Source organism: Phascolarctos cinereus, unplaced genomic scaffold, assembly GCF_003287225.1.
Source record: "Phascolarctos cinereus isolate Bilbo 61053 unplaced genomic scaffold, phaCin_HiC Scaffold_3;HRSCAF=262, whole genome shotgun sequence".
Classification (NCBI taxonomy): Eukaryota; Metazoa; Chordata; class Mammalia; order Diprotodontia; family Phascolarctidae; genus Phascolarctos; species Phascolarctos cinereus.
In genome coordinates this window covers 191,272,662-191,287,388 of record NW_027555736.1, presented here as the reverse complement: position 1 = coordinate 191,287,388, position 14,727 = coordinate 191,272,662, and the positions used below count along the sequence as shown (strand labels likewise).

General features: G+C 39.3%; 1 protein-coding gene across 1 annotated transcript in view; it reads right to left on the bottom strand.

Annotated features, from left to right (window-relative positions):
- Window positions 1–6,214: 6,214 nt before the first annotated feature.
- EGLN3 (egl-9 family hypoxia inducible factor 3) overlaps window positions 6,215–14,727 on the bottom strand; it is a 44,539-nt gene continuing 36,026 nt past the window's right edge. The window contains exons 4-5 of the mRNA XM_021009363.2: window positions 13,865–13,938; window positions 6,215–12,554 (exon numbers count right to left, since the gene is read on the bottom strand). Coding sequence (XP_020865022.1) covers window positions 12,523–12,554; window positions 13,865–13,938 — 106 coding nt within the window. The 3' untranslated portion in view covers window positions 6,215–12,522. The remainder of the gene's footprint in view (window positions 12,555–13,864; window positions 13,939–14,727) is intronic.

Sequence of the window (14,727 nt, the reverse complement as noted above, 5' to 3'; positions counted from 1 at the left end):
ATGAAATAATATTAAAATGAAATAATGTACTATGAAATAATATTAAAAAGTTTTAGCAAAGTTTCTTCTAAAACCCCTTTTTTCAAATATACAGTGAACTGAGTGGAAACTTATAAAATAAGGGCCATTCCCCAATTGAAAAGTGGTCAAAGAATATGAACAGGTAGTTTTCAGAAGAAGAAATCAAAACTATCTATAATATGAAAAAAATGCTCTAAATCACTATTGATTAGAAAAAGGAAAATTAAAACAACTCTGTGGTGCCACCTCACACCTATCAGAAATAACAGATTCTGGAGGAGATAAGGGAAAATGGATATATTAATAAACTGTTGGTGGAGTAGTGAACTAGTCCAACCATTCTGGACAACTATCTGGAACTATACCCAAAGGGCTTTAAACTGTGCATACCTTTGATCCAGCAATATCACCACTAGGTGTATAACCCAAAGAGATCAAAGAAAAAGGAAAAGGACCTCTCTGTTCAAAAATATTTATAGCTTCTCTTTTTGTGGTTGCAAAGAATCAGAAATTGAGGGGATGATCATCAATTGGGGAATGGCTGAACAAGTTGTGGTATATGATTGTGATGGAATACTATTGTGCTATAAGAAATGGCAAAGGGGGGTGGTTTCAGGAAAAAAAAAACATTGCAAGATGTATGTGAACTGATGCAATGTGAAGTGAGGACTGAGAGATCATTTCACACAGTAACATCAATGTGGTAATGATGATCAACTGTAAAAGACTTGGCTACTGTGATCAAGACAGGTACCGATCCAGGACAACTTCAAAGGACTGATAATGAAAAAAAATACTATCTACCTCCAGAGAAACAAATAATGAACTCTGAGTGCAAATTGAAGCATAATTTTCTTGCTTTCTTTTTTTAATTTGCCTTTTTTGTGACATGGTTAATATGGAAATATGTTTTGCATGATTTCACATGTATAATCAATATCATTTTTTTTGCCTTCTCAATGGGTGGGGAGAGGGTGACAGGGAGGGAGGTGATCTGGAGCTCAAAATTTAAAAGAAAAAGGATGTTAAAAATAAATATTTTTAATAGAAATTTAGAGGTAAAGTAGAAGAGAGAGTTGGAATGGTATCCAGATGGGGTGGGTAGGTCAGAGGAAAGCTTTTTCTACAACTAAGGAGTTTGAAGCAGATGGGGAGGAGCTAGTAGAGAGTAAAGGTGCATAATGGAGAAGGTATATGTGTTAGGTTTCAGAAGAAGGCTAGGGTCTAAAGGACAGAGAAAATTATTTGGAACAGTTCCTGTGGAGAATGATAAAATAAGTTAGTCATAGCAGAATAGAAGGATTGTCTAGCAGAGTCCAACGAAGGTTATGCACTATACATTTATAGATGATGAAGTCAGCATGATTTTATGATTTAAATTCCCAAGGAGCTTCTGAGAGCAGTTATAGGTGTTGATAAAAATTGCACGGAAGGTGATGGAATTTTGCAGGCAAAACATTTTACCTGACTTCTTATGGGTGGATAAGGGAAGCTGTGAGGGGAAGGAATAAGGGAATAAGGAGGTTATGTGACTGGGAGTGAAGGTCTTTTGACTAGCAAAGGAATCATAGAATAGGCCTACCAGGTGTAAGCATCTATGAGGGCCATTGTCTACTTACATGGGCGACTGGCTGGCACAGTGGAGAGAGCACTGGGCCTGGAGTCAGGAGGTTCAAATCTATCCTCAGGCACTTACGTGCTGTGTGACCATGGGCAAGTCACTTAATCCTGTTTGCCTCACTTTCCTCATCTGTAAAATGAGCTGGAGAAGGAAATGGCAAACCACTCCAGTATCTTTGCCAAGAAAATCCCCAAAAGGGGTCACAAAGAGTCCAGCATGGCTAAACAACAACCCCACAACACACTTTGTGATCCAGTGACACAGGTCTCTTTGTTTTCCCTCAAACAAGATGCCCCATCTCCCAGCTCTGGGCATTTTCGTTAACTGAACCCCATGTCTGGAACTCTGTTTCTCCTCATCTCTGCCTCCTAGCTTCTCTGATGGCCCTCAAGTCTTAGTGAAAGTCCCACCTTCTGCAGAAAGCCTTTCCCAGTCTTCTTTAATCTTAGTGCCTTCTCTCCAAGACCCTGCCCCCCAATTTATCCTGTATGTGACTCGTTTGTACATAATTGTTTGCATGTTATCCTCCCCTTAAGTGGAGAGCTCCTTGAGAGCAGGGACTATCTTAGCACAATCCTCTCAGGGTTGTTGTAAGATTCAAATGAGACAACATATGCAAAGTGCTTAGCACACAGTGCCTGGCATACAGCAGATGTTTAATAAGTGCTGGTTGACTAACTTAATGCCATCAAAAGAATAATGGATGAGGCATCAGGGGACTTGGGTTTAAATCCCAACTTTATTTTTTAAATTTTTTTCTTGTTTTTAAAAAATATTTATTTATTTATTTCATAGCCCAACTTTGGCATCTACAACCTCTGAGACCATGGGTAAGTCACAACCTCTTTAAGCCTCGTTACTTTAGGTATGAAATAAGGGGTTGGACTAGATGAGCTTTAAAATCTCTTCTAGTTCTAAATCTGTGACCCCATGTGTCATAGAACAATGAGGCATAATTTAGTGACACTTGACCCACTGAGGAAATGTCAAAACGTATATATAGTTTAAAATGCAGTCGGAAGTAAGTCCTGAAGAACTGTTCCCACATATAACAAACTCTGGGGAATTGATCTCTCCACTCAAAGATCATTTCTTTGCACAGGTTTTCAATTTTCACTTCACCCTACTGGTAGCTGGAAAAGTTTCCTCAGTCATAGGAATTCTCATAACCCTATTTATCTGCATTCCTTTGGGGAAAAGGGAAGTAAGGGAAAGGGTAAAAAATATGGGAGAAAAAAATCGGACCCCAAAGCTGCAAGATAATCATTTACCCCTGACAAGCTTATCTGGGGAAAACTTCAGTCAGAGGTCACGTGAAAAACACAAACCTTCCCTTCATTTAAATGGAAAGCAGCCAGTTTCGTTAGCCTGAAACTGAGAAACATTTATAGCCTAAGGAGGCAGCCCAGTTTTTATGCAGAGTGTCCAGCACACTATAAGAGCTTAATAGATGTGTTATCTCTCAATCATGCAGGCATAGACAAAGTGTGTTTGCCCTGTAAAGCCATTAACTAGCTGCGTGACTTTGGTCAAGGTAATAAACCTTTGTTTCACACGGGTTTATTTTTTTTTTTTAATGCAAGCTTCCTCTCTGGGGATGACACAAACTTTCTGATGGCCAAACTCTGGACTCCACATACATACCCAGAGGAGGGGTAGAGGATGACTATAGCTTCTCAGTTGAAAACAGGAACACGTGCAGAGGAGAAAGCTGCTGTGAACCTTCGGTGGATTTTCCCAGCATTCTTAGGGAGCTGCTACTGTATGGGAAAACCCTGGCTCCCATTCAATGCTACAAATGTTATTGTAACCATAGAGAAGCCTCTTAGCGCTCACACCTCCTGAGAAAGTCAGTAAAGAACGAGATGGGGGGTTAAAGAAAATAAAAAGCAAGGAGGAAAGGATGTAGGGTTGGTTAAAAATAAACTTATCAGATGAGGATTAAATTCTGAAAATGTTATCTTGCCCAACAGAAGAGTGATAAAAAAAAAAATAGGCACTTCAAGGAGAGCCTAGTCCACAGGCTGAATTACTGTAAAAATAGGCGGAAATGACCAAAAGTAGGTGCCAAACCTGCAAAGTGGAGTCACGACTGCTTTTCTCAAGGTGCTGCCTTTTCAGGATTCCTCCAGCTAGGATTGTTGATGGCTTGGGGAATCAGAAGATCTAGGTTCAAATCCTGACTCGACCACTTCTTGGTAGCTCGGTGGATAGAGTGTGAGTCTGGAGTCAGGAAGTCTCATCTTTATAAGTTCAAATCTGGACTCAGATACTTACTAGCTGTGTGACCCTGGGCAAGTCACTTCACCCTGTTTGCCTTAGTTTCCTTACCTGTAAAATGAGCTGGAGATGGAAATGACAAACTACTCCAGTATCTTTGCCAAGAAAACCCTAGATAGGGTCACAAAAAGTCAGACGTGACTGAACAACGACCACTTGTGTCTGGGTGGGTCTTAGACAATTAGAATAACCTCTCTGGTCTTCTTTCCTCATCTGAAAAATTAAGGGGGATGGAGGAAGAGAGGAAGGATGTTCTAAGGTCTCTTCCAGGTCAAATCTCTGATCGTTTGATCTTGATTATTCAATAAACAATTTAGATATTGAAATTGAAATATGGATTGTGGGAAAGATCCCTTTGAGATTCCGATTTCAGTGTTCTAGCTAGGGCAAGGACCTCTCAAATCCAGACAGTGGGACCAGGAAGGAGATTAAGAGAGCATCTAGTTTAGAACAAGCATGACTTCCGTGTAGATTTTGAAACATCGTACAGAGGTGTCTTACAGGTGGTCATATAGCTGTTCATGGAAGAGCTGGGAAATGCACCCCAGTTTTCCCACTTTCAGGTATACTCTCCCCATAGTACTATTGACCTCTTTCACCAAGTACACATTTATAAAGTACTTACTATATGCCAGGTAATGTACATGTGTCACGACCAGTAGAATCTATGCTCATCTGACCCACATTTTCCAGGAGAACTCAAAAATAAAATATTTATGAGACATGGAGTCAGATAACTCTGGTTCGAAACCTAATGTTGCCACTTCTACCTGTGTGACTTTGGAAGCAGGTCACTTAACTAACTTCTTTGGGCCTCAGTTTCCTCATCTGTAAAATGGGGGGGAAGGGCAGTGAACTAGATGACTGGTATCAAACTCAAATAGAAATGAATCTCTGTAATGCATAGACAGAAAAAAAAACATAAAATAACATTTTTATTGTATTTTTATTTTGTTAAACATTTTCAAATTGCATTTTAATCTGGTTTGGGCAGTACTCTGGAGTGCTGTGTCCCATGTTTGATATTTCCAAACTAGACGACCTCTAAGGTCCCAGTTTTAATCTTTGATCTTGACAATTCAATAAATCTTTTCCTTTTCCATTTTAAGAAGGTAGTCCATCTTCTCTAGGCTATACTCTAGACTTCCTCTACCATCCTGAAACCTCACCATGACTCAGCTCTTCCTCCAGAAGTTTCACTGGAATTCACACACTGGAAGTACCTTGTCCCTGCAGCCTCTCCCTCTGATTGGAGGGCTCCTCCCAGAATCTCCACTTAAAGAAGTTCTGCAGGTCAGCCTTGGCTAATAGTTCTTCAGGCTGCACTTTGGACTTTACTGTGCTCTCAAGCTGGAAACCCTGGCCCTCCCCACTCCTTTTCAGCTTCTTTTCTCATGTTGTCCTTTCCCATTCTGAAGGGGAGCTCCTTGAGGGCAGGAACTTGTACTCCCAGTGCTTAGTGCATGGTAAGCACTTAATAAATGTCAGCTGACAATCCACATTCCATCAGTTCTATTAACAGCTGGTCTCCCCTTTCCTTGGCTTTGCCACCATTAGGTCCACCTTTAAAAGGGAAGCCCAACAAGATAAGCTCTAAATGGGTGTGTGATTTAGATATAAAAGGTCATCTTTGACCCAGCAGTACCCCTACTAGGTCTGTATCCCAAAGAGATAAAAGAAAATATGTACAAAAATATTTACAGTGCCAAAGAATTGGAAACTGAAAGATACCAATCAATTGAGGAATGGCTGAACAAGTTGTATGTGGTTGTGATGGAATCCTATTACGCTATAAGAAATGACAAAGAGGATATTTCAGAAAAACCTTGGGAAGTCTTAGATGAACTGATGCAAAGTGAAGTGAGCAAAACTAGGAGAACATTGAAAACGGTAACAGCAATATTGTAACAATGATCAACTGTGAAAGACTTATCTACTGTGATCAAGACAATGATCCAAGACAATTCCAAAGGACTCATGTTGAAAAATGCTATTCATTGCCAGAGAAAGAATTGATGAATTCTAAGTGTAGATTGAAGCATATTTGTTTCATTTTTCTTCCTTCCTTTTTTCCTTCTTTCTTTGTTTTTATCTTTGCAACATGGCTAACATGGAAACATTTTGCATGATTTATATTTATGATGGGCATCATTTCTGGCCTTCTCAGCAGGCGGGGTAGCAGATGGAGAGAGGGAAAGAATTTGGAGCTGAAAATAAAAATTAAGGGAAAAAAAAGAGGTCCAATTTCTCCCTCAAGAAATAAGCATTAAAAATAAAGGGCTTAAACACAGATTTGAACATAACCCAGTGTTTATTGATTCTTGCAGTACTGAAGTGATTTCATTTCACAATTTAAGTTAACCTGTAGGGTTGGTAAGGACAACATACACACATTTAATCAGCCACAATCCAAAGCTGGTGGTGACCAGCACACACACAGCTTCGGGCAGGCTTTGTCCCTTTTGAAATCACAAAGAGGTCTTCATTAGATTTTTCTGAAAATGCTCAAGCGCTGAAAAGAATGGAAGATTATTTACCTGTGAGGGATACAAAAAAAACCCCAGCTATTTTCCAAAGCATTCTACTACAGCAAGGTCAGGAAAATTACTACAAGAAAAAAAAAGGCAACTGGAGGCCATATTTCAACTTTCAGAATGTACAGATGGTCTCAAAAAAAAAATCAAAATTCAAATAACTTACTGGGACATTTAAACATTCTTCTAATCCAGAGGTTCTTAATCTTTTTTTGTGTCATGGCCACCAATGGTAGTCTGGTGAAAAAGGCTATGGACCCTTCCTCAGAATTGTTTTTAAAATTCATAATTGAAGGAAATGCTAAAGTTTAGTGGTTAGTGAAAATAAAGTTGTAAATTTTTCTCATACATGTTCACAGACCCACTGAAATCTATCCAGGGACCCTTTGGGAATATGTGGACCCCAAGTTAACAACCTTTGCTCTAAAGTCAGCCTTACAAAATTGCAAGGAAAAGGCAGCCTTTGGAAAACAAGTGTTTGCAGCTTTCCATCCTCACTTGAACTCAATCCTCCCAAAACGATCCCTGGAGTGATGGAAACAAAGGGTCAGAAGGACCGAGGCTCTGCCTCCTTGTAGGATCCATCTGAAGGGGAAATAATGCCTGAGGGCAACTAAGCTCTATAGATCTCTCTTCCTAACTTAGGTGTAGGTAAATCCTAGCTGGAAAGGCATGTGTTTAAAAATGGCGGGGAGGGGAGGAATAAAGCCTTTTCTCATATGAGGCATATTTTTACACAGAATAGCAAGATGCCAGAACCAATGTTTAAACTCATCGCAGTGCCTAAGGGAGGGACTAAATTCAATGCAGCAGGGAAACTACAAGTGTTTTCACTCCAGATGGCAAGGGCTACTTAGCTATGATGTGTGTCTGTTCACACCTAACAGCTAATACCCAGAACCCAACAGAGAACAGGGCTAATAATGTTCAGCACCAGCCAGGAGATGTTCTATCTCTTGGGGGATCATCTCCTTTCCACCGAACATTTCTTCCTCCCATTCCCCTGGGGTCTCATGTCAGCCCATTCATTTAGTCCCTTATTGGAAGTTTTATGGTTGTGTTTCAGTCCCGTGTCTGACCCTTTGTGGCCCCATTTGAGGTTTTCTTGGCAAAGATCCTGGAATCCTTTGCCGTTTCCTTCTCTAGCTCATTTTAGAGATGAGGAAACTGAGGCAAACAGGGTGAAGTGACTTGACCAGGGTCACACAGCTAGTAAGCGTCTGAGGCTGAATTTGAACTCGGGAACTTCAGGAAGCTGAATCTTCCTGACTCCAGGCCCAGTGCTCCCTCCATTGCATCTTACAGCTTTATAAATTAACTTAGGGAACAGGATGGCATGAAGTATAGTTAAAAGTTCACTGGATTGGCATCAATCAACAGAAATTTAGTGCCTGCTATGTTCCAGACACTGGGGTCACTTACTTGGGAGTGTGTGAGCTTGGGCAAAAAAATCACAACCCCTCTTAGCCTTATAGTAATATAGAATGTAAACACATCTACTTCCCTCCAAAGGCTGCCATGGAGAAAGCACTCTAAAATGCTGAATTAAAAAAAAAAAGTCTGCTAGGTTTGGAGGCACTGAACCTGGATTTGAACCCCAAGCTCTGCCTGTGTGACTGTGGGGAAGACAACCTCTCTGACGCTCAGTTTCCTCATAGGTCAAATGGCAAGGGTGACCTAGGTAACGTCCAAGTTTTCTTTCAAACTCTAAAACTACGATTTTTTTTCAGACAATATTTTCTCTGATTCCCCAGTAGCACTAGAGACTCCCAGGAAACAAACAAAAACATTTTGCAGGTTTTTTTGTTGGTGTTCATGCAAAATGTAGAAATATTTACTACACCGATGCACATGACCTTGTTCTTCTTTGTGGACCCTTTTGGTAAACAGGCAATGCCTATGTAACTTGTCTGAGAATGTCTTTATATGTATAAAATATAAACACCTAGGATTATCAAGGAAAGCAATTCTATTGAAATAGCTATCAAAATACTTTTTAAAAATTTATGGACCTGTGTTCCAGAGTCAACCTTAAAAAGATAATTTCCAGGAAAAGGCATGAAATACGTTTGTTGCTATTTCATAATGACTGAAAATAGTCATTCTAAAGTTGTCTAGAGATAGATCAAAGGGTCAATAGGACCCTTTTAAACTTCCTGTAGGTATTCATTTTTGTCTTGAAGATTAGTGTGTGGAGCTATATTATGTCAAGAGTACCCCCTTCCAGTTCTAAGACTTGAGGACTCAGACAACACTTTCACCTTCTCTCCACTAGAGTGGCCCCTACGGCAAAATACTGCACTCCCCTAATCCTGGCCATTTATCAGGTAAGGATTGATGGATGGATAACCCTAAATCTGTTCCCACTACTGGAAAAATGAATCATTTGCCCTGCTCACACCAGCTACAGACTTTCACATTTGAGGAATAGCACATTTGGAGATGGTAGAATGAATTTAAAAGATTCTTTTATGAATTCTTTAAATGTGTCAGCTGCTTTTTAAACTGAGAAGGGCATGGGATAAGGGAAAACACTAGGCAATTCCTGTCTTTAAAGTAATTACTTAAGACTTGTCATTTTTTTTTTCTGGTGACACAATTGGGGTTAAGTGACTTGCCCAGAGTCTCACAGCCAGTTAGTGTTATATGTCTGAGGCCAGATTTCAACTCAGGTCGTCCTGACTCCAGGGCCAGTGCTCTATCCACTGCGCCACCTAGCTGCCCCAACTTGTCATTCTTTAATTCTGATATTCTCTAGAGTCACACAGCCCATCATTCTGTCAGCTCAAGAGTTCTAACACTAAAAAAAGACAGGGCCATTTTTGGAGTCTCTGCACTCACCACAGCTAACCATTTCAGTGGGCAAGCAAATCTTTAAAAAGAAAACACCTTAAGCCTCTCTATTTTGCAAGCTATTTTATAAGGACTACCGACCCTATGTGGGGCATTTCCCATCAAGACTTCTTTTAAAGGAAATATTAGGACTAAATGATCAGACATAAGGACAATTCTGCTACTAAGAAGCCAGAGTAATTTAAAAAGGAAAAGATATCAGGTTCAAACAGATGATCCATAATTTAGACAGCTCTGCATTTAATTGGTATTAACTACTCTACTGTAGATCTATTTACTGAACTGAGGTAAGACTTTTACCCTCATGAAATTGGATCTTTGGATCAAAATTCAATCTACTGCTAAGGACCCTGCACTATTTCGATGATGTAATGCTTAGAAGGCTCTTAACATTTCCATTGCCAGGAATACAAATGAAATTGATCTGATTATTCACCAAATGACTTTCCCTTGGCAGTTTTCAGTCCTTCCCAAACAACAGGGTCTAAGGGAATATAAAAAACAGTCCCTGGCTATATGGTTTCATCTTCAACCTGTTCTGGACTTGATTTCTAGTGGGATAATTCAGCCACACAAATCAGCCAAAGATAAAATAGATTATTTTAAACATTTATTGTATAGTACCTTTCTCCCAATAGTTTAGGTAAGATAGAAGAAAAGTCAGACCTTGGACAAGTTTAAAAAAAGAAATAACTTGCCAAAAAAAAGTCAACTCGAAGTACCAGGGCTATACTGTTTTAATAGCCTGTTACTCAATCAATGAATCTGCATCTACTCCCAGCAATCAGATACCCATTAGTATACATGAGGAAGACTGGTCAAAAGCTTTAAGTGAATTTTGTAGTCTTATCTGCTACCTCTGGAATAGGCAATGGAGGGGCTTGTGACCACTGGAAAGCAGCTTAACCTGTTGGTGCACCAGGTAGCCAAGGTTGTAAAGATAATGCAAGAGATAATGCTGATGTGTTGGTAAAGGAAATCCCTCACTAGTATTCTAGACTGATGAAATCACAGGTTGAGTCCCCAAAAAAAGAAAAGGAAGGAAAAAAAACCCTAAAGCAAAATAGACAACTTCAAAAATACATAGTGACTGCTTCTTACCAGAGTAGCCAGTAAACCCCTCTTCTCTCTCACTATGACCTTTCAGTTTATTGTCAAGGATTCTGTATTAGTGCAACTGAAGCTACATTCATCAGGGTTAAGTTTATATTCTTAATGGTCCAAGGCAGAGAAGAAGAGAAATCCTGCCAATCTTCCAACTAATAGTGGTTCACAGCATGTTTTACAATACTCTGCCATTTGGTAAATAATCAGCTCAGTTTCATTCACCAAACCAATCATGACACCAAAAGAATTCTAGAATTAATCTCCCGGGTTCACAAATGTATGATGGTAGAAAGTTGCGCGCACACACACACACAAAGACCAGGGAGTCTTTTCATGGTGACAAAATGGGGAAGAAAGCAATGGACACATTTTGTACATCTCCAAAGATATATGTAGAAAAAGGCTCGATGTGGAGCCAGGTGGAAATGACAACACTTGTCTGAAGCTTTTCAACCACCAGTTAAGGCAAAGCTAAACTTGGGATTTCTCCCAAGAAATCCAACATCTCTACCTAAAGAAAATGAAAGGTTTCCCATTTTCCTTCTTCACTGTATAAGTAGGGAAATGAGACAATTCCAAGTAAGATACAAAAGGGAATACAAGAAGGTGTCCCAAAGGAAGGTGAGGAAAGGCCACAATGATATGGGAAATGGATTATGAGGATGAGGCAAAGTGTTCCCTCATACAGTCATAGAAAACAATTTTTTTTCACAATTTCACAATTACACCTCAGTAAATACATGACCTCTGTAACACTGACAACAGAAGTGAGACTGAGGTACCAAGGTCTAACCAAAATGCTGGTTGTGGGAGTGAAAGCTGGTGGGGATAGACAGAGTCCAGTGACTCAACATAGGTTTTTTCTTCCATGAATTTTTTATTTCTTTTTTCTTTTAAAAATGGAGACTTTATTTTTACCCTACTTTCTCAAAGAAGAGTGTCTTCATTTTTTTTTAAAGGGGAAGACATCACTAATTTTCCTGAGCCCTCTTTCCCACCAGAACCAGTGAAGACACATATAAACTCTGAGGCCCAATGGAACCATGCTACTATCTAACCTTAAGAGAGAAATGATGGCTCAAGGATTAAGAAGTATAACTTGGGATATAACCAATGCAGCAATGTGTTTTGTTTGACAAAGCATATGTTATATAAGTACTTGTTTTTCTTTTTTTTTTTAAATGAATAGGGGGGAAGATGGGCAAAGAAAACTTTTGTTAATTAAAAAAAAATACTGTTAACCAGAGATCTAATTTTGTTTTAACATAATTATAGATTGGTTCTAAGGTCCAGATAAGATGTTTAGTCTTGGATCCACAACTCTACCTTATTATTAAAGGAGCCAGTAAGACAATGCTGAACTTCCAACCTTGGCTAGACTTCTGGGGAGCCAACCTCTTGAGGGAGGAAAATAAAAAGGGAAGTAAATGGTATTTCTATCTCATATGAGGTTCATATTTTCACTCATCTTGAGCAGAGGCAAGAAGCCTTACTTCCAAGACTAGGAAGAAAGAACAAAATAAGAAGTGTTCAGTCAACAAGGCATGTGTGAAGATATTACAATGACAAGGACAGCCCTTTGTAGAGACAGAGAAAACATACACTTGAGCTAACGCTACAGAAAGCTCATCCAATGACATCTAGCTGAGTGGTGCAATAGGAACTCTTTCCTTAGGCCAACTCCTCAAGTTGCTTCCAGAGGAAGTATTTCTTGGCAAAGCTTTCTTTCAATCTGAAAAGTTTACATAAAGTGCAAATAAGATTTGTTCCCTCCCTTATGTTTCCACGTTCATCATCTTTACAACTGGTGTAGCCAAAAAGTCATCTGGTAAACTTGCTCAATGAGTCGTTGCTCAACGGTATTTCTAGAGTAGGCAAGTCTTCAGGTCCTTCCAAAGTCACAGAGAGTGTCTGGAGATGAACAGAGTCCTGGCAGAAGAAATGCTGAGTACCACAGGCAAGATAAGAGACATGAACAGTGCATTTCTAGCATGTGGGAAAGAATATCCTTCCCGAGTCAATGAAGAGGTCATCTTTGGATCTTGTCACTTGCAGAGAAATCAGGAACAGTGTTTCTGAAAAGAACAGTGCCAAACGATCTCCAGATCAGTCCTCACTCCGGGAGGTTTCCGTTTTCCCTGTGTTGGTGACAGAAACAAGAACTGGGGGTTAGGAAACTGGATTCTGACACAGTTATATGGAAGAAGGGAATAGAAGTGTAAAGATTAACCTATATAACCTGTGTTCAAGCTTTCTCATCTTAAGCTTAAAAAAAAACCCCACAAGTACTTGTGATAGGGTCATTCTTACTAGATCTTACTAGATCTTCATAAGACTAAGTGATCACTAATTAAATAATACAGAATCCTTGACAATAAATTGAAAGGTCATAGTGAGAGAGAAGCGGGGTCACTTAGTCTTATGAAATTAAGTTTTTTTTCCAGCCAATTTTTTAATCAGAGGGTACTTTGACCTTTTTTTTTCTTTCCTGAAATGACATCTAAATCAACAAGCATTTATTATATACCTGGCACTATGCCAGGTATGGGGGAAATAAATACAGAGATTAAAAACAAGTCCTACTCTGAAGTAACATATAAAATAAGGCCAAGCTCAGGACTACATAATGAATGTGAATTATCATCATCTCCCCCTTCATTCCTACAACCAGCATTTTGGTCAGACCTTACTACCCCAGTCTCGCTCCTGTTGCCCTTGTTACAGACATCAAACGTTTACCCCCAGCTTTAATTATGAAATTTCTTTACGACTGTATGGGGGGCAGGGGATCTCCAGTCATCCCGACCTGTATCTCACCATGGAACTCAGATGGCTCCAGAGGAGAAAGTGAGGCTGGTGGCCTTGCACAGCCCTCCCTCACTTAAATCCAATTCACTTGCAAGTCATGGCATCATCTTCCTGATGTCACGATCCTCTTCAGGAATGAAGGACAAACAATGACTATAAGAGGGGACACTTTCCCTCATCCTAAGCCTCCATTTCCCCTATCCCTGTGGCCTTTCTTTACCCTTCTCTAGGACACCTTTTCTGTTCTTTCTAATTTTCCTACCCATACAGTGAAGAAGGAAGAGTGGGAAATACTTCCATTTTCTTTAGGTAGGGATGCTAGATTCCTAGGAGAAAAAATCAGAAGCTTAGCTCTGCCTTGACCGATGATAGAAAAGCCTTAGAAAAAGTGTTGCCATCATTTTTCATTAGAGCTGTTTTCTACAGGTCTGTTCTGAGGATCTGATGAGTGGCTGCTTTATAATTCATAAAACAGGATAAGAATATATGACATTATTATAAAAAATGTCATTATAAACTATGTTGAGTGGGAGGAGAGTGATGATTGCTTCTGACATTGTATAAGCAAAAATAATGATTTTTTTTAATCTAAAAAGACCCAAGACAACTTTTCTTTAGAGAAATTTGGAAGGAGACCTACCAATTAAATTTCTGAATTTCTTTTTGGCTTCTGCTCTTTCCTCTGCATCAAAGTACCAAACAGTCATAGCGTATCTGTGAAAGACAAGGGAAATAAGTTGGGGGAAATACTGGGGGGAAAATAAGGTAACAATATTCACAAGCTTCGAAAACCAAACACTAAAATGTTTCTCTCCAGTACAAAAGAACTGTTCTAATTTTATTTTAAAAAAAGGTTTTTTAGGCTTACTTGTATTTATTTACTATCAGAGATTTAAAATTCTCAATCCTGCTTTCTGCCTTAGCACTGACAAAAGGCAAGTCTGCCCTGTCATTTCTCCCAACCCATAATGGAAAGCCTACTATGACCAAAAGTGCTTCCAATTTCTGAGAGAATAGTTTAAGAACCATTTTCCTATCACTTTTTACATCATCATTTTTCCAAAAGGACTTACAAATTATTTTAATTAGTTTGTTACTAAGCTAGTAGTAGTCTGAGGTATTTACTAGCTATTTGTAGAAAGCACATTAGAGAGGCAGCTAAGAGGTGCACCAGCCCTGAAGTGAGGAGGACCTGAGTTCAAATCTCACCTCAGACGCTTACTAGCTGCGTGATCCTGGGCAAGTCACTTAACCCCAATTGCCTCATTTAAAAAAAAAAGCACATTAGACAGCCAGGAGATCTGTGTTTTTACCCTTGGTTCTGCCATAACAAATTCTGTAAAACACGAACATATCAACCTATCGCTAACAAGGAACAGGGAGTCTGATTCTCCTACTCTCTATTCCAAGCTGAAGCCCAAGTACACCACCATCATATAACTTTCTTGGGGCTTTATTTTTTTTTCATTTTTTTTTAAATTTTTTTTTCCATATGCTTTTGAG